The sequence below is a fragment of the Impatiens glandulifera genome, chromosome 8 (genome assembly GCF_907164915.1).
Source record: "Impatiens glandulifera chromosome 8, dImpGla2.1, whole genome shotgun sequence".
NCBI lineage: Eukaryota > Viridiplantae > Streptophyta > Magnoliopsida > Ericales > Balsaminaceae > Impatiens > Impatiens glandulifera.
The window spans coordinates 8,807,860-8,828,658 of NC_061869.1; the positions used below are offsets into that span (position 1 = coordinate 8,807,860).

General features: G+C 26.7%; 1 protein-coding gene across 1 annotated transcript; it reads left to right on the forward strand.

The window, feature by feature from the left end:
* Window positions 1-7,709: 7,709 nt before the first annotated feature.
* Window positions 7,710-8,153, forward strand: LOC124912898 (zinc finger protein CONSTANS-like). Its single transcript, XM_047453535.1, has one exon. The coding sequence runs from the start codon at window positions 7,710-7,712 to the stop codon at window positions 8,151-8,153; it is 444 nt and encodes a 147-aa protein (XP_047309491.1).
* The last annotated feature ends 12,646 nt before the right edge of the window (window positions 8,154-20,799 follow it).

Sequence of the window (20,799 nt, forward strand, 5' to 3'; positions counted from 1 at the left end):
TCATTCCTTTTGTTTTATTTTATTTTGCCAATTATTATTTTTATTCATTATTTCAATTTTTTAGTGCGTCTGAAATGGGGTAGGCCTTGTTTGAAGAAAGAGTTTTTTCGATTTTACCTTAGTTTTATTCTAAAAATTTTTTGTTTAATAAAAATTAGGAAGAAATTGGTTTTTAAAATTAGAATATTAGTTTACCTTTTAGCTTTAAGGGAAATGGTACAGGTGAAAAAATGATGATTTAGAGAGATATGATAAAATTATAGGATAGTTTTAGTATTTACATGATAAAATTATTTGAATTGATAATTAATAAGATGTTTGAGTTTTGGAATAAAAATTGGGTTTTATCCCCAAAACATTTTCATCAAACAAAGCCTTATACAATAATTTTATCTAAAAACTTAATCATTGAATCATTATCTTTTCATTCATCAAATTAATCTAGTAATTAAATAAAATATTAATTTATCTTTTATTTAAATATTTTATTATTTATTAAAAATAAAGGTATTTATGTAATATATACATAAAAAAAATCATTTTTTCTCAAATTATATTACACTGTTTTTTTTACAACCAAGATGTTTGTTTTTGTTTTTTTAAAAAAAATATTTTATGTTTTAAAAAAAATATATTAATTGAAAATTTTTTATTTTGGGATTTTTGTCGATTTGTTTGATTTAATTTTTGTTTTACCGATTAATTAAAAGACGTAAAATATTGAGTTTTAAATAAAAATCTAAAAAAGCAATCAATATCAACAAGTTTTAGATGAAAATGGCTCATTTGAGATATTTTTTTTAAATATATATATTTTTTAATTTAATAAAATAAAATTAAAATTAACATCAAATAATTATAATAATAAATTGTTATAATTATATTAAAATACAAAATCCAACTGTCTCTCAAATAATTATTGAAAGAGAATCTTGAGAAAAAGGAAAGTTAGGGTAAATTTTATTTACCTAATCCGAGCATATAAAACGATAGGTGATAAGTACAAGCGTTTTTATTATATTTTTTATATATTCTAATTGCAGAGTTTATAATTTTATTTTCCTCTATTTATCTTTAATGATTTTAATATTTTTAATGTAATTTTTAATTTTATTGTGTTTAACTTTTTTTATAATATATAGAACATTAAAAAAAATATTATTTCAAAATACTTATAATTGAAAAAATGAACAAAATAAAATTATAAATTATTTGAGTCTAATATATATAATATTTTTATTACTAAGTTAAATTATATTATTAATAAAATAATGTATAATTAACACTAATAGACAAAAATAATGGGTTATATACCCTCTCCAGAACAAACAAGGCATAAACACTTTGCAGCACAAAATGTCATCTATTTTAATAAGTACTCAAATCAAATTAAATGTGTTTTATGTATATTTCTTAAATTTATTTCACAAATTTTAAAATGGCTAAAAATTGTTATTTGAGTTTAAATGTGGGTAGCTTTTATTAAATGGGTCTCCAAATTGAAATTGTGTTATATGTGGCTTAATCATAACAATTTTAGTCATTTTTTTTTTACAATCAAATGAATATTTGTCCTCTTATTTGAACATATTATTTCCCTTTTCTGAATTAGTTTACATTGATCTAATTTGATACTCGCTCTCTCAAACAATATTTTCTGGTTTGTGCAATTTTAAAATGCATATATCTCGAAAAATATTATTTAATTTACAATAAAAATCATACACAAAGTTATCTCATTATGATTCTTTTTGAAAAATAAATAAAAAAATCTATCTATACTCAATTTTTTTTAGATTACACATATTTTTCTCTAACCAACTTAAAATTAGTAGAATGCGAAAGTTCTAAAAATACACATTTTTTAAATAATACATCAAAGACGTTTTTAAATATCATTTTATTTTAAAATATAAGAAATAAATAAAAAAAAAACAAAAATAATACATAATATGACAAAACGTTTTGTCTATTTTTAAAAAAAAATTAAATGACTAAAATTTTGATAATCCGAACTTACTATGAAATAATTCAAAATTTTAGTTTCATTTAGATAAAAACGACCTAAATTCGAACCTCCAATAATTGAGTCATTTTAAAACTTGTTATACCTTCGACTAAATAATTAAACAAATAACTTTTTTCCCCTCCAAAATGCCATAGTTGTGGACAGACCTGCATAAGTGCCAATGTTGTGGATGGGGTTTGTGAAAAAACCTAGAGAGGGAAAAAAAAGTAATGATTCGTGATGATTTTGAGGAGGTGATAATTATTTTTGGTAAAAAGACTTAAAAGGTATTAATATATATGAATAAAATAAAAAATAATAATTTAAAATAGAGGGTATTTTAGTATTTTGGTTAATGAAATGAGTGATGTGATTGTTGAGAAATGATTGATTGAAAAATTGATTTAGGATGAGTTTTTTAAAAAACCCAAATTGATTTAGTGATTATTTTTTTTTTAAAATTTACTTAAAATATACAAATACAAAGTGAATTTTTTTTAATCAACCAAAAGTCATTATCCAACTCTGTCATGTTTGTTTGGATGCACATTATAATCAACCAACGGTCATTATCCAACTCTGTCATGTTTTTCTATCATTGAAAAGAATATTAAAATTATTTTTTTTTAAATGAAAATTTAAAAGCTATAATTTTACTTAACTGTTTTGAACAAAGTGTACTATTTTCACAGGACACAATAAGAATCCAATATCGAGAAGAAAACAAATGAAACTTCATGAGAGAAATTTGTCGCTAATACCAAAATTAGTTACTGCAGTGAAGTTTCTTCCACATATCCCCAATTTTTTTTGGACTTCCAAAGATGCTTTTATGATTATTCTTTCATAAAAAAAAAAAAAAATTAGAATAACATCCCATCCATTAGGTCATTCGTAATTAAAGGATATTTACACTAGAAAGTAGTTATGAAAAAATGGAAGTAGTTCACGTGAAGAAAAAAAACCACGAATTCAATTTTTGTTTTCAACATTTTAACGTTTTAATGAAAGTAGAAGTTATTAGTATAATGGTGTTATATTTCAGTTTATTCAGAGTAAATTAATCACAATAATAATCGAGATGAGAGATAGTCTAACTAGGTGATCAAGTTTTAGAAAATTCATAATTTTTTTTGTTCATTTGTATTTTTAATTTTTGTATGAAATTTTGATATTTTAACATGTAAAAACAATTGATTATCAATAATTTATATAAAAAAAAATCAGTTTTACCAAGTTATGTTGCATTGTATTGTGTTTATTTTACTAGAATGAAAAATCAATATTAATAAAAATATCATTTTCTGTCACGAGAGAGGTTCATGATTTTATCTCAATATTACGAGTTATAAATTTCTTTGGCCAATAGTCTTGATTTATCAATGAGATTTAAAAGTTATAGTATTAATTTAAAATATAGAGTTAAAAATCGAAAGAACATAATTTCAGAGAAATATGTTTACTATCTCGCATTAAAAAACCTCCTTCCTTATTGAAAAGTTGAATTTATAGAGCATGGTAAAAATATTGATTTCTCAAGCTTTTCTTTGTTGTGGTGGAAATTAAATCTATAAAATAAATTTTGTTTTCATATGAGATATGTATAAACAAAAATATAGATTGTGAGGACTTGAATTATTTAGACCTTACAATATTTCATAAATCCCTTTTAAGAAAGTGTTTTTGGAGATTTAATTGAAAGATTCCCTTTATATTTGATTAATGTTTTGCTAACTTGGAGATAAGATAATAATTTACTTCTAAAGAGTTATGGTCCAAAACTAATAATTGAGTTTCCTCACATACAAAAATGGAAAAATGAAATAAAATTATGTCATCTTACCTTAAGTAAGGTATTTGTAAACATCATCTCTAATTCAAAACAAATTAGGTTTGTCCTTACCAAAAAAAAAATGTTAATAGAATTACAGAAATCACACAAGTAGTTGAATCAATCATCAAATATTTCAAAACATTAACAATCTATCATTATTTAGATAATAAAAATCTCACAAGGTCAATAATAAAAAAGAAGTGAAAAATGACAAATTATAAAAACTGTATATTTATGTTTCAATTATTTTCTAATTATTTCAAAAACTACAATTGCAAATTAGTCAATAAAGTACAATTGCTATTATAGACAACACATAATTCTCTTTTTTCTACAACCCAATTAGGGTTTTCACTTATATGGGCCTGAAAGTGACAGACGTTATATCATTTGGGCCTGGTCTCTTATGGAATCCAATTTTGGTGGGCCTCACAGGTGGGTTAATTTAAATCAACCCATTTAAAAAAGAGAACCAACGAACCAATTGACATGTTTGGATACATAATTCCAAATTGTCTACTCCAAAAATAAATATTAATTGCAAAATAGAAAGAAAACAATTAAAAAATACAAGATAAATAAATAAATTCCAACAAAAACAATAACAAAATTGTTGAACTTTTTTTTTATTTTGGTCATTTGAATTACCAGAGTCGGTTCTATCTATTAAAAAAATTAAAAACAAGAATTGTAAGCCACATATTAAGTAAAAAAAATGATACTTATAATAACTTTAACAAAATTAAATTATAGACATAAATTAAATATATAATGTATACAAAATTCATAGTATATATAAAAAAATATTAATATAATTTATTTAAAAATAAATAAATTTATTTATAATATTAATTTATTAATTAGTTAAATAACTAAAATACTATGTTTTATAAAGATTTGAGGCATAAAAAATGGAGGTCTTTAAAATTGCATATGTTCTCTTTAAGACTAAAACCAAATTAATAATTAAATAAAACCACAAATTAAATTTAAGACTAAATAAACGGTCACTTTTTGGAACAAATTGTCTTTTTACCCATTTTGGTAATTTTAAAAGATAAAATTGTAAAAGAAGTGAAAAGTGGTGAAAACAATTATACAAATTATACTTCATGCCACAATAATACATCATGATAGTGACATTCAAGTATAGCTTCAACATTTTTTTAATTTCTCAACCAAAATTTAAATACAAAATTAGTTAGAAACTAAATTAAATTATTATTTTTACAGAATATATAGTAATTATAAAATAAAATAGAAGAAAAAAACATTTAAATTGTTTTAAATATTAAAATTATGACCACCTATACACAAACCATCATATCATAAATGAGTTGGTGGAGAATATTTCAAAATGTGGTTGATATCATCTTTGAAATTTTCTATAATTATTTATTTAAAAATAAGGTGGGTGAGAGTTGGAACACATTTTGATTTGAAAGTATATGAGAACTTAAATCCTTAGTGCTAGCCATATGTGTTAGCACTTGTATAATCTCTAACTAAGATATGATTTCCTCTTATCTAAATAAATCTTGCATGGCATTATCTCAAATTATTATTACTAAATATGATATTGATTTCGAGTGTCGCGTTAGTTCTACTTTATTCAAAAAACTTCTAATTCTTAAATAATTTTTTTTCAAATATAGGTTTGTTTAATTAGTGTCTAGATCAAACTGGACTTATTGTTAGTACTTGTCACACTTGGCCCTAGTGTAAGCCCGACAAGCCCTCGGGCTAGGGTAGCCCACTTCTTAGGCAATCCATTTTTAAAAAATATCAAAATATTTAGTAATATTTATTGTACTTTTAAACATAAATAGTTGTAGCATGGTGGTTCAAGATATGGATTTAAACTTTTAATGTGGTTATGGGTTCAAATCTCATCAAAAATGAATTTATTTTTATCAATTTTTAAAACTAAACTTAGGGCAACAAAAAGTATATCGAACTTTTTCTACCGAGGTTAGGGCAGTCCAAACCTCAGGGCCGACTCTACTTACTATTTGCATATAAATTAGTGTTCTAAATTTAGGATATACTATAATCAAAGTAACAATCATGTCAACTTAATTTGTATATGTTAGAAGGTTAAGAAGATTCAATAACACTTTTATTCATAACAAGACAAAGTGTTCCATATAAAATTTAAACGATGAATACTTCACCAAAGTAATTATGTCATTAATATAGAAGTAATATTGAATTCAAGGTTGTTTAGAATAATGGAGTATATGATGCACCTCTATTCGATCGAGAGTGAGAAGCCAAACATCGAATTTGTAAGCACGTATTTCCATCTATAATTCTTCGCACAAATTTATTTTATTTATGAGCAAGCAATTTAGTACTTTACAACCCTATATATATATATAACTAGTTGAGTGATTCTTCACTTCTCCTTTTTAAGAGATCATGTGCAACTCAAATATAAACTTTTATATAGACAAATAACATGACTATGTGTTGTCTTTTAAACCGTATATATTGATAGTTAGTTGAGTGTTCTTCTTTACTTCTCAATAGATATTCATGTGCAACTCAAATATAAAATTTATATAAACAAATTATATGACTTTTTTTTTTGTTTTATTTTTTTAGGTTAGTAAATATTTCGTAGTCATGATCTCACTTTGATTTGGGGTGTTTTTAGGACATATTTAATAATTAGAAACAATAGTTGATTTAATAAAATGACATGTGTGTTATTTTTCTAGAAAACAAATATAGACATGAGTGTTTTAATATGAAGTCTAGTATGAATAGAAAAACTACATTTATTCTTTCTTTCTTTTTCTAATTTTCAACCTTTTTTTATATCACCATCTAATTCATTAGATAGGCTAGCAGTTCTAGTGTCAATAGATTTTGTCCGATAATAATGATAATAATGACAAGTATTTGTGTCTCCGTCTCGGGTTTCATCCATATTTGGTACAGAAACAGTAATAAACACAATTAAATATATATTATTATTTATATTGTATAAACTTTTAAATTTATTTCTTTATAATAATATAATTTTTAATATATTATAATATATATTAAAATTTTATTTATATATTTTTTTCAAAAAAATTTAGATGATATATAACGATACCCACGGAAATGGTAGTAAAAAAAATTCGAAGTAAATAGAGGAGAGACGATAAATACATTTCCCTCGTATATTCAATTCTATTGATCAACGTCGTCGTGAACTAATAAAAAAAATATACCTTAAATTTTAGAGTTGATAAATCATTTTAAATAATAATCTATAATATACAATTAATTCATGGAAGGGAATCTTTAAACTAAATAATAAATTTGTTAGAGTGACAATGAGGTAGAAATTGAAAAGTTATTTTAAATTATAATAAATATATAATTTTTTAATATTAAAATTAAGATTTTAGGTATCGATGAATTTGGGTTTTGCATACTCTCCTCTTGAACTGATCAAGTAAATTTTTTCACTCTTCCCTCGTCCTAATCACTATCCCAAATCCAATTTAAAATACCATGTCTTCTTTGTCATTCCTAAATAAGATCCAACTCATCTAGCTAAATATAGGCAGAAATTATTATTGTTTTAAAAATAAGTATAAAATACAAAATTAACAAAGGAAGTGCATTTAAATACAAAATTATCTTCAATTTTAACCCAAAACACAAAAACTAAAATTGAACCAAAAAAAGAAAACCCATATATAATCCACTTCTCTCCTCTTCCTCTATCCATGATTTAAGGGAAGTTTTTAGTATAAATTAGATAGAAGAAAGAACGAACCTTGGAAGTTCATAATCTTCTTATAATTATTATTATTATCATATCTTCTTCTTCCATAGAGAGAGAAAAGAAAAAAGAAGAAGAAAAAGATGAAGAAGAAATGCGAACTCTGCAATTCAACAGCAAAAGTTCTATGCGAATCTGACGGCGCCGCCCTTTGTTGGGACTGTGATTCCAACATTCATTCCTCAAATTTCCTCTTCGCCAAACACATCCGGTCCCTCCTTTGTAACACCTGTCATTCCCCCACTCCCTGGACCGGTTCCGGTTCAACTCTCTCCCGAACTCTCTCCTTCTGTGACTCCTGCATACTCACCGCCGGAGAAGAAAACAAACAACATGCCGCCGGAGAAGAACAAGAACAAGAACAAGAACAAAACACAGAACACGCCCAACAAGAACAACAACAAGAAGATGATGATGATGGAGACAATCAAGTTGTTCCCATAGCTTCATATAGTATTCCCATACAACCTCCCTCCTGTTCTTCTTCAAATACTCAAGATCTTCGCCGGAAGTTCAGATTCCGGTGAGGGTAACGAAACAAGGGTGGATTACTGGAGATGCATTTCATAAAAAGTAAAAAAAAAAAGATCAAGTTTTTAACTTTCTCTGGTTTTGTTGACTTTTCAAGCTCTGTAAACTTGTTGATCATGGATTCTTTCTCTCTTTGGAGAAGATGATTGATGATCATATCAGAATTCAGAGCAGAGAAGTCTTTCTTATTTTATTCAAAGAGATTTGTAATCGTTTTATGTGGGTAACTAATAATAATGTGTAATTAAATTATTTGTGTTTCCATATTGAAAGCTTGATTGACATGTTACACTATCTTTAGTTTATTTTCTCACTTTAATTTAAGGAAGTTTTAGTTTAAATTTAGTATCATTTAGTCTCTTAAATTTAACCCATTTGAATTATGGTAATGGGTTATTTAAATTATTAAACTTTTATTTTATTTTAAAAAAAATTATAAAAGGGTATTCTTTTTTAAAAAAATCTCAGATCTACCCTAACTTGTGGGGACTATCCTAAATGTGTTAATAATTTATTTTAGGGTTTGCACATAAAATAACTATAAGAAATTAACTTAAAATGAATATATTGATTTGATTATGCTAATTATAATTATTGTACAAATCTTTAAGATTCTATATATTCCAACCCATGTGACGTATAACCAGTACCATATATAATAATAATGCACCATAGCCCTAGACTATGAACAAAATAAAAAAAGAAGAAGATAATTCTTTTAAGTGGGTCATAATGTATAATTCATAATTTCATATCATCATGTTATTGCTATTGGTAAAAAAATTCAATGGTCCTCAACTTCATCAACCATGTACACTTAGTAGACCTTATCATATGGATAACATCAAATCCCCCCCTTTATTAATTATACTATTTCTATTCGCTACAAATCTTTCGTAGAGTGTCTTTACTTTATTTTCATTAGAATATCTACGAGTCGAATCAATGTCGTGTACTCGATGTCATAAACACGAAGACTTGTTTCTATTAGTAACATGCATTGGGAGATAATAAATATTGACAAGTTGATTAAATGTTTATATATAAATAACCCAAGTAGGCATTTGTGACAAAAAAATGGAATATATTTGTGCTAGAAGATTTATAGATTATAGTGTACATTGAAGAAATAAGTCCACAAAGATTGCATTATTATGATGTGGAACCAATCCGTGATTTCTTTGTACGGTTGATTATCAACAAGTGGGTTAATTTTAGTTACCAACTTGTTATATTCAATTTAGTCCAATTTAGAAATTACATTTTCACATGTAATATTATTTTTGCTTAAATGAAAAAGGGAAATTAACTAAGAGATCAAAAAATTTTATTCTCATTAGTCATAGGTTGCATTTTTTAGTCAATTCAAAATATTAATTATGAAATTATAATTTTTATTTAAAAAAGAAAAAATTAAAACCCATTATTAGAAAGTTTAATGAAAAAGAGTTTTATCTAAAAAAAATTGGCAAATGTTTATTTTTAAATTTAGAAATACATTTCGTATAAACTCAAAACGCTTTCAGATAAAATTGAACTTTGACGCTTACCAACAAGTTAACTTGTTGGGTTAATTTGAAAAACTATTTGAAAATTTTGATAACATAGTTATAGAAAATTAACAATTATTTATTTATTTATTAGCATTATATATTCACTAAAAATATTCTAAATATTATATTTTCAATCTCAAATTCCACTTATCTCAAAACAAAAGGAAAATTTCTTTGGGATTATAACCTCGTCATAGCTCGGCCTATAATTGACCACCATTAACCATTAAAATTAAAGGTAGGTGTGGAAATTAAGAAATCAAAATAATATTAATTAGTGCATCATGATCATCATCATAATATAACATATATATTTGAGTAACATGACCGACTAATCTTTAATTAGTCTTGACTAGGGGAGGTTCATATGTTAATGTTCTTTTTTATTCTTAATCACCATTAATTAAATCTTAAACACAATAGTGGAATATTATATCTTTTTGATTTACTAATTTTATTTTATATTTGTTAAGCTAAACAACTTAACCCATTAAATATATTGAACATGTAAAGATAAAATTGTTGAGGATAGTAAAACTTTTGTACTAAAAGACTTTTTATCCTTATATTTTGTACTCTTTATCATTTTTTATACCGTATATATATTTTATATATTAAAAATTTATATTATTATATAAAAATAATTATATATATATATATATAAATATATAACGATGATATTATATATTTATTAATTTTAATTTATTATTGTTCTCGACAGATTTGAAGATGAACATATATATATACCATCCCATCAACTATCGTTGAATTTTTTTTTATCAAAATCAAACATGTTCTGGACGGAATTGAGCTATCTGATAAACTATTAGTCAAACTCAAAGAAATAGACGACAAATTATAATTGACATCTGAAAATTATAACTTTATTAAATATAATGATAATTTTGGTATATGTTATGATCTAGTCTTTTAAAATTAAAACAAAGACTTAGATTTTTAAAATTGGAAAGAAGTAAGGAAATTGTGTATCCAACACACGCACGTGCCCGACACAAAACCCAAAATTAGTGGATTATTTGCTAAGTGTATTATGGTGCCAAACTAATTGGAACTTAAAAAATGCAAGTTGTACCATTTATTTTACTTTATCAAATACCCATGTTTTGAAGGATGTGTTATTTAATGTTTATATTAAAATGATTATGTATATCAATATTATATATCTAACCATTTCATAGACTTAAATTAAAATATTAATATGTATGCATGTTACATCATAACTTATTCTTTAACATTTCTTTCATATGTGTTGATCAAAATTAATTGTTGGTTGGATTATAGTCCCATCATGAGAAGAGAATAAGAACATGAAAATAGTTTTGGTGTTAGTACCTTAACTAATTGAGATTAAGCTGATCAATTCGGAGTCTTAGACTCGAATCTCATGAGTACCGAGTGTCACACACTAGGGTAAAAATGACACCGGCTCTATTCCTTTCCATCCCCTTCATGTTGGCACTATTGCTTCCCCGGACATAGCCAATTTTGCATCTCGACGACCATGTTCTACTCATAGTGGTTGTGAATGGAAGTTCAAAGGGTTTCTTTAAAACCTTACAAAGTATCAAAACAGGGTGATACATGGTCCCCCTTCCTCTTTTTTTTTTTTATCGTCATGGAATAAAGATGATGTCTTTTAATGTTGATGTTTCTCTCATTCCGGGTGGAGTGTGGGTCTCGACTATCCCCATTCTTGTCGTGGTTGTTTAGGGTGTGTTCTGGATTTCGTGTTAGTTTGGATAAATCTACAATTTTTTATTTGATTCATTGTCAAATAGGAGGAGGATTAGACTGGCAGTATCCTGGGTTTTGGGATCGGGTCCTCCCCAATTATGTATCTATGACTTTTACTTGACAACGATCAAGGATCGGTCCAAAGCATCTTAGGATCGGATTATTGTTAAAATGAAAAAAAGACTTGAAAATATAACTTGATATCAAAAGGAGGACCTATGATTCTAAAAATTGATGTAAATCTATATGATGACGTCTTTTTTATATTCCCTAAACGTGTTGCGGTTAAAATGGAACAGATTATGTGAAGATTAATCCAGGGTTTATTTAAGTGTCTTCTCTTTGTTCTCGCATCTAGTTAGTTGGGACAAAGTCAAATTGATCATAGAACATTGATCATAGAACATTGATGTTTGGGAATTCAGGATCTTGTTGCCTTAGGAGGCTTTGTTGTCTAAGTAGTGCAACAACCAGCATGAGTATGGCAACAAATGGGTTTCTATGATAAGGAGTAAAGATGTGACATATTGGTTCACCAAGAAATCAAGTTGTCATGTTAATTGTGTTATATGAGGTGATATTTTCATGATTTTGGGATGATACATGGTGTGGGGTGTCTAGTTTGGGTAGAGTAGGTTAGATATCTTGTCTTTAAATAAACAAAATATGTATATAATGATGTTACAAATAAATAAAATACAAAGAAGAACCACTAAATATAATTGGTTGATTCGAGGCATGTGCTTAGCACATTTCCCTTAAAACAATTTCACCGTCTCCCTTTGTGCTGGATCTTATCACAGATGACTGTCTCCCAAGGTACAACGAATTTAGTAGTGATTAAGCACCGAAATCACTACGCAACGAACTTGATAAAGTACCTGAACTATCACCGAGTTTTAACAGAAAATATAGAACAAAGACTCGAAGAAAACTCACAAAACAAAAAAAGGACTTTTGAAATTCTAAAGTGAGAGAAAAATTAAAAAGGAAGTAATATGAAATGAATAATGAATAAGTATATATTGTTCAGAATTAATCCTTCAAATAAAACCACCCAAATGTTTATTAACAATAAATATTGTTCATTCCAAAAATTTAATGTTAGACATTGAATGCAATTAAGTTCATATTAGCCAATTGATTGATTAATTAAAGTTGAAGGTCTATTATAACATTAAATTTAATTTTCTAATTATGCATTAAATATTAATTAAACAATTAATATTTAGTTATAATTTTGATTAAATTCACCGATTATCTTACGTTTGAATTTATGTGAATTTTATTTGATTTTATTTATTGACAGTCTTATTTTCATTCATTAATAGAATTAGCTTAATTTCAACCTGTATTCCTTAAGTTGGTCATCATTTCTATTTGTAAGGATGTCACGGCGTTGCAGAAATGTTCGATAGTCATTCCAATGGTTTTGTCCACGGCAGATACATGAGTAGACTTTCTGCCTTGGAGAATGTTTCTCATATCTGATGGTGGTTAATTTGATTGTGAGTTTGGACATCAATCCCTTTGTCAGTGACTCCCTAAGAATAAAATGGAGTAACTTGGATTATTTTCACGTTGAACATTGTTATGCCATGTTTCACAAAGTGATCCCGGTTAAATTTAAATTATGAGATTCCAAAGTTCTGATCTAAATCTTTGAGTGAAGCGCTGTTCACGGTAAAATCCTAAGTTATGACACATGTTTGAGAAAGTGTGTTATTATTGTAAATAGATGTGGCATGTGTTGTGGGAGGGAAGACGAATCACTATTTCTTTTTACACTCAGGCAAGAGACTAATATTTTGAATTTCCCTTAGAGTTTGAGCGGATTCAATGGACTATGCTTATGCTTGAATTGAAACAACTAAGTTAGCAGTGTCAAGAGTCAAAGATCTTTACTATCTTTTGATGGATTCCTCTGATCGGATAGTAATCACATAACTTTCGATAACAATAAAAGATCGGTATATTTTATTCATAATGTTATTACATTAACGTGGGTTAAGATCCGAGATGGGAAATATTGCACTTTTTCATTTATTGACGAACTGATAGCTAGTTTGAGGACTCTTTGTTGCGTTAACATTTATTTCATGTGTTTGAATTTTGCACTATTTGTATTATAAGTTTTTGCTTCATTTCTTTGCATTATCTTTCTCGCTGTGTTAAAGCATCAAACAATTCCAAAAAAACAATACTTATTGTTATATATTTCCGGGTAAGGAAACAATTTGAAATAAGACTAGAAGATTTAGGACTTTGTTATGTGTAGCTTTTTCAATATAAAACTATTCCTATATTAATAGTAGGCTGATAGAAAGGCAGATATGTGAATCCATTAAATAATGTTTTTTTAAATTTTATTATTTAAAAATATTAGTTACAACTTTAAATATTAAATGATAAAGATTTTTTTTTTCATTCGATCCAAATAATTGTTTGGATTCTCCATCTTGAATTGCTATATCATAGCAATATATTGACATGTCATTAATCGTTCATCCAGACACTTTAACATCTCTTCTAGGTTTATAATAAACTAAAAAAAAAAAGTTAATTAGAAATTTTTTTAGTTTTGTATAGGTTTAGGCTTGGGCTTAGACCTGACCAAGAGATATTTAAGTTGAGTATCTTAATCTTTATCCTATAAATAAGTTATTATTAAGGTTTTACAAAGCAAGACAAAATTCTAGATAAATAAAATGTGAGGTAAAACTATGTATTCTTTCTTCTTTTTCATAGTGAAATCAGATGACGACTGAAATTGACGTAGCTCTTTTGAGTGAACTACTATAAATCTATGTCTTCTTGGGTTCTTAATTTTTTGCGTTTTTCTAGACCGTTTCAAGCAGGTTAAATTTGAGAAATAGTGCGTGAAATGTGACTAAATGAGCAATAATTGTTGCTTAAGGTCACAAAACTTAAACGTTATACATAACTTCAACATTTGAGGACACAATTGCTGATGTTGTTGATGACTCAAAGAACAATAAGTTATGGCATTGAATGTTATGATATATGAGAGAAAACTGAATAAAAATTCTTTTGAAGAATAGTTAGAATCCAAAACTGAAGTCGGTTGAACATCGGTTATGTGAAAACTGCATTCTTGAAAATAGAAACGTGTGAGCTTTTAAAGATTGTGAATGAGCTCAAGAAAAAAAGGTTACAGTTAGTACACACTAATTTTTGGGAACCTGTACATGTTTCTTCTATTGACGAATCACATTACTACGTGACGTTTATAGATGATTCAACAAGAAATGTATGAATATATTTTTTGAAAACAAGTATGATGTATTTGTTGTTTTCATGAAATGGAAGACTTTGATTGAAAATGAAACAAATCAAATGGTGAGTACATCAATTCAGATTTCAGAGAGTATTATGCTGAGAATGAGATCGGAATGATGAAAATTGTTCCCCGAATGCCTCAGGAGAATTGAATAATTAAACGAATGAATTGAACATTGAACGAGCGTGCTAAAATAATGAGATTGCATGTTGGGGTGCCTAAAACCTTCTGGGAAGAAGTTATCAACACTATTTCTTACTTGATACATAGAGGACCATCTGTATCTCTTGAATTCAAATTTCCAAAAGAAGTTTGAAGTAATAAAAAGATAAATATTTTTTATTTGAAAGTATTTGATTGTTTATCATATTGTATATTAATGAATGTGATAAAAGAAAACTTGATCAAAAGTCTTGTAAGTGTTTTTTCATTGAATATGGTGATAATGAGTTTGATTATCATTTTTGGGGTAATCAAAATCGAAAAATCATTCATAGCAGGAACGTCATCTTCAATTAACATGTTCTTTATAAAGACAGTGTTGGAAAAAAAACTTCAGATGTTGATTCTGAATTGGAAGAGACTGATATAGTCGATTTGAGAGATTTATCAACTAAATATATACTGATTGTCGAGGAAGACCAAAGTGTTGTTGAAGAAGAAATCATTGAGAACGTGGCCCTAGAGAAAAATCAGTAAATACTAGTTATACAATTAAAAAAATCGTCAAGAAATCAAAAATCAGTCGAGCGATCTCTGAAATATATCTTGTTGACAAATAGAGATGAACTTGAATGCTACGAGGAACAATCTGATGAATCAGTTAAGTGGGAGTCTGCGATTAAAGATGAGATGAACTTTTTGATGTCAAATTAGACTTAGCAGCTCACCGAGCTACCAAAAGGAAAACAGAGTACTTCACAACAAATGAATCTTCAAGATTAAAAAAACATGATAAAAGTATGATGTACAATGCAAGGTTGGTTGTGAAAGAATTTAGGTAGAAAAAAGATATTGACTACAACTAGATCTTCTCTCCAATGGTCAAATTGATGACAATCAAAATTATTTTGAGTTTGGTTGTGAAAGAAGATCTTCATCTTCAACAAAATGAAAGTCAAAATTGTTTTTCTTCATGGTGATTTGGATGAAAGATTTACAAGTGACAACCACAAGGTTTTAAAATAATATGAAAAGTTGAAGTTGTGTGTAAGCTTCAAAAGAGTTTATATGGTTTAAAACAGGCTCCAAGACAATAAAATTTGACATCTTAATGAAATATTACAACTTTATGAGATCCGAAGTTGATCATTGTTGTTTTATTAAGAGATTATATAAATCGTACATTATGCTACTCCTTTAAGTTATGATATGTTGATTGTTGGAACAAGTTTACATGAGATTAAAAAGTTAAAAAAAGTTGTGTGAGAAGTTTGCAATAAAAGATTTGGGTGCTGCAAAACAAATCTTTGGGATGATGATTTTCAAGAATAAAGAAGTTCTCAAGTTTTCACAATAAGAATATGTGAAGAAATTGCTTAGCAAATTCAACTTGTACGATACAAAAACCAGTTACTACCCCCCTTAGTTAATCACTTTAGACCATCCAAAAAGCATTCGTCTTCAGCGGAGGATGAGAAAAATTAATTACCACCGTTCTATATAACTCTATCATGGTTGTATTATGTATGCGATGGTTTTCACATGACCAGACATAACACATGTAGTGGGAATTACTTTCTGATTTATGAGCAATATAGGTAGACAATATTAGGAAGAAGTAAAATGGATACTACGATACTTAAGAGAAATTATGAGTCTCACTTTGTGTTTTCGAAATTCTAACATGAGTTTGGAAGGATATGTTAATGTTGACAATAATGGTGATATTGATAATAGAAAAATCACAAAAATGAACATCTATTCTAAGAGGTACTGAAATTAGTTGGTTTTCAAAACTACTAAAGATAGCTGATTTTTCAAGTTGCGAGGCAGAGTATGTTGTTATGATAGAGACTGATGATTTGGTTGCAACCCTTTTTACGAGAATTGGGTCAAGACTACGAGGGAAGTGTGTTGCGATGCGATAGTCAATGTTATTCATTTGGAAAAGAATCTGATTTATCATGGAAAGACGAATCATATACAAGTTCGTTATCATTTAATTCGATCAGATTTAGAAGATGGAGTGTTAGCTATTGAGAAAATTTCTGGAAGTGAGAATCCAACTGATATGGTGACGAAAGTTGTGATAAACGTGAAATTGAAGTTGTGCGCAACTTCTGTTGACCTTCTTTGTTAAGACACCGGATGGAGAGCCGCTACCGATTGAGAGATGATGAATTTAGTCTTCAAGTTAGAGATTATTAAGTTGTGGAACATACACTTATAATAAACTCTAAGACGTTAATTAGAGTTTATTGAGTTTGTGTTTAGGTTTGAGCTTGGACTTAGACTTGACCAAAAATTATTTAGGTTTTAATACATTAATGTTTATCTTATAAATATGTTATTATTAAGGATTTTACAGGGTAACATAAATTTTAAAAAGATAAAGTGTGAGACAAAACTTTCTATTCATTATTCTTCTTTACCACCTAAAATTAGGTGGTGACTGAAGTGAATGTAGCACTTTTGAGTGAAACCCTATAAATTTATCCCTTCTGGTGTTTTTATTTTATTATGTTTTTATAAATTGTTTCACCCAAAGGGATCTCAATCCTAATAGTTAAGAGACTAATGAAACCTAAAGATTATGATATACATATATAATTTTCAATAAAAAACAATAGAGTATACATAAACGGATACAAAAAATAGAGTTTATGTAGAATTAGAAATTCAAACTCAAAATGTAATTTAAAACTTCTGTTTCATTACATATATAATAATAATAATAATAATTTATTCTGTTTGGAAATGCCAAGCTAAGCTCCAGAGTTTAAATTGTGTTTGAAAAAAAAAATTTTAATATATTAATTATTGGGATATTATTAACTCCGTTCTTTTTTTTCTTTTCTTTTTTTTTCTTCAAGTTCCTCTCTTTTTTTCAAGTGTTTCTAATAAGGTCAACTTATTATTTTTTATAAATAAGATATCTATATATTTGATACGTAATAATTTTTATTATTAAATTTCAGACGAGTACTCTTAGATCTCTAATCATAAAATAATATTTTAAAAATTATTTATTATGTTTATATTAATAAATTTAATAATATTTATCTATTTAAATTTAACTCACCCATCAATTATTTATTTAGACAGGTTGATTTAACAACTTAACATCATTATTTAATATATATATATATATATATATATATATATATATATATATATATATATATATATATATATATATATATATATATTATTTATTTGTGCCAAAAATTGGACAAAAAGATGCTAGTTGAATATGCGAAAAATATTAAGAGTCGATCTAAATGTTGGCTAATAGAGTGTCCACTATTTATTTTCTCAATTCTCAATCTTACGAATAAAATTCAAAATAAGATTAATTAAATACTAAATAAAAAAATATGTATGATCTGAAGATAAGTGTAAGCTAAAAATGGTTGATCCTTAAATAGAAAAAATAATGCATTCAACAGGTTACCAAACAAATTAATTTTTTGAAAAAAAAAAATATTTTTCTAGAAGATAAGGTGAAGCTTAATCTATAGATAACTAGGTTCCTGTTATAGCTAAGAAGGAAAAATTATTTATATTAATATTTCATATTTATGTTATTAATTTAGTTATCAATTTTTATCTCCAGTTCGTGTTAATAATTCAATTGAAGATCTGAGTCTGATAAATAATGGGTCGCGGCAGAACAAAAAGTTAGAGGAGATTAGAGGTCGCGGTAAAAAAAGGATTAGAAGAGATTCAGAGTGTGCGGCAAAAGAGAACCTAGATAAAGAAGTGAAAATTAAAGTTAATAAGAAACTCATCTCTTTAACCCGCTCATTAGAAGTCACCCGCCCGAGGTTATGACCCGCGAAATAATGTTTTTTTTTGTTTTTCTTTTATTTGTAAAGGTTGACAACAAACATTTTTTGTTAACACTTTTACCGACGCTTAATATAGCTAGGTCATTATTAGTCACTGAATGTATATTTTGTTGTAGTAGTTTCATAGTTCAAAAATGTTGAATCTTGTCTCAATTATCATTTGTCAGCACTTTTTGGAGTAAGTTTCTAAGTTATACATGTATCTCATCACATAAACGAAATAACTAATCCTCCTCGATTATGCCTTGTATAAGAAAATGCACTTGTTGATTCAAAAGTACGTAGTGGCCTAAAAGTTCCATTTTACAGCTTCGAAAGTCATTTATGCAATGTTAATTTCACCGACTTATTGAAGTTTTTCTACGTTTTCAACACTTGATGTTCTCCTTGGATAATCTGTAAATCCTAAATACTCCTTTAAAAATTGTATTTGTCCTTGAACATTCTAATTTAGTACAATTGTCTAAGATATCCGGACAAAAAGAAATGCATGAAGCTAAGAAAAACATAGGAACAAATAAAATATAAAAAAAAAAAATCATAAAAATTGAAATATAAATATCACTCAAAACTCATTTAAGTTAACTCATAAAAAAACATTATTGAGTTTGGCCCAAATATAATTAAACATCATCTTACTTCAATCTCATCAATCACATCACTTCATTCATTAACCAAAATACACAAATACTATATATTTATTTTTTATTTTATTTATATATATCAATATCTTTAAGTTTTTTTTGTCAAAAATAATCATCACCTCCTCAAAATCATTAACCATCATTATTTTTTTTCCATCTAGGTTATTCAAATAACCCCATCCGAAGAAGTCCCGGGAATAAAAGACTTTTCAAGTATTCTAAGAGCTCGTTTGATCGGGGATTTTTGGGATTTTTTGAAATTATATATAATTTCTTAAAAATTCTCTCTCTAATAATTAAATTACTCAATTTATCAATTAAAATACTAAAATACCTTTACTTTACTTTATATTTATATATATATATTTAAATATAAAAGGAGATTATAATAATTTAACAAATAAAAAACCTAAATAGCCTATTTTTTCATTTAAAAAAATATTTTTTTGACCAAATAAAAAAAGAAATATTCAAATAACCTAACTGTTGTAAGCCCTAAGTTTGAAGACTTATGATTAAAAGGTTAAAAGAGTCAATTTCAAATTATACTATAATGGCCCTACCTAGGTACCCAACAGCCTACGAGCAAAATCGCTCTGAGTTTTGGGCTATTCCAGCCTGGTTAAAAAAAACAATATTTTTTTTTGTTGTCTAAGTTTAATTTATAAAATTGATAAAAATAATTATTTTTGATTAGATATGAACCCATAACCATATAAAAATTTTTGAACCACTAAACTAAAACATTTTATTTTTAAAATTACACTAAATTTAACTAAATAATTTAATATTTTTAACAAATAAAATCATTAGGGAATGTGCTGTGAGGACCGAAACTGACTATGAGACAGGGCAAACTCATTCCCAGAGGGCAGTCCAGTACTCCAGTTTTTAAAATCTAAAATATTATTTTTTATTAAGCTTATGGTATTTTATTTTATTTTTATAAAATAGTATTTATCTACATTTAAGATAGGATAGATGACAAAGTGCAAAACTTATAAAATTGTTTTTCTTTTTAATTATATTCTAGAGGGCTGGGCAGCCCAAAAGTAAAGGTCAAGGCCAATCGTTGAGTCCCAAAGTAATATTTTTTTAAGCAACTTTTTTACTTAGAGAAAAAGACTACACTAAAATTAGTAATATTTTAGACTACACTAAAAGTCCCAATGTAATGTTCATCTTAAAAAAATATTAATATTTTTGAGTTGTGTAATAAATTTATTAATAGAATATTACTTTTTTTTTGCTAATAGAATACTATTATTAATAAAATGGAAATGATGCAGAGCGGTAAATTTGGGCGGAAAAAACGTAAAGAATGACATGACATGGTTACATATCAATTTTAATTAAATTATGTCTTTATTCTTCCG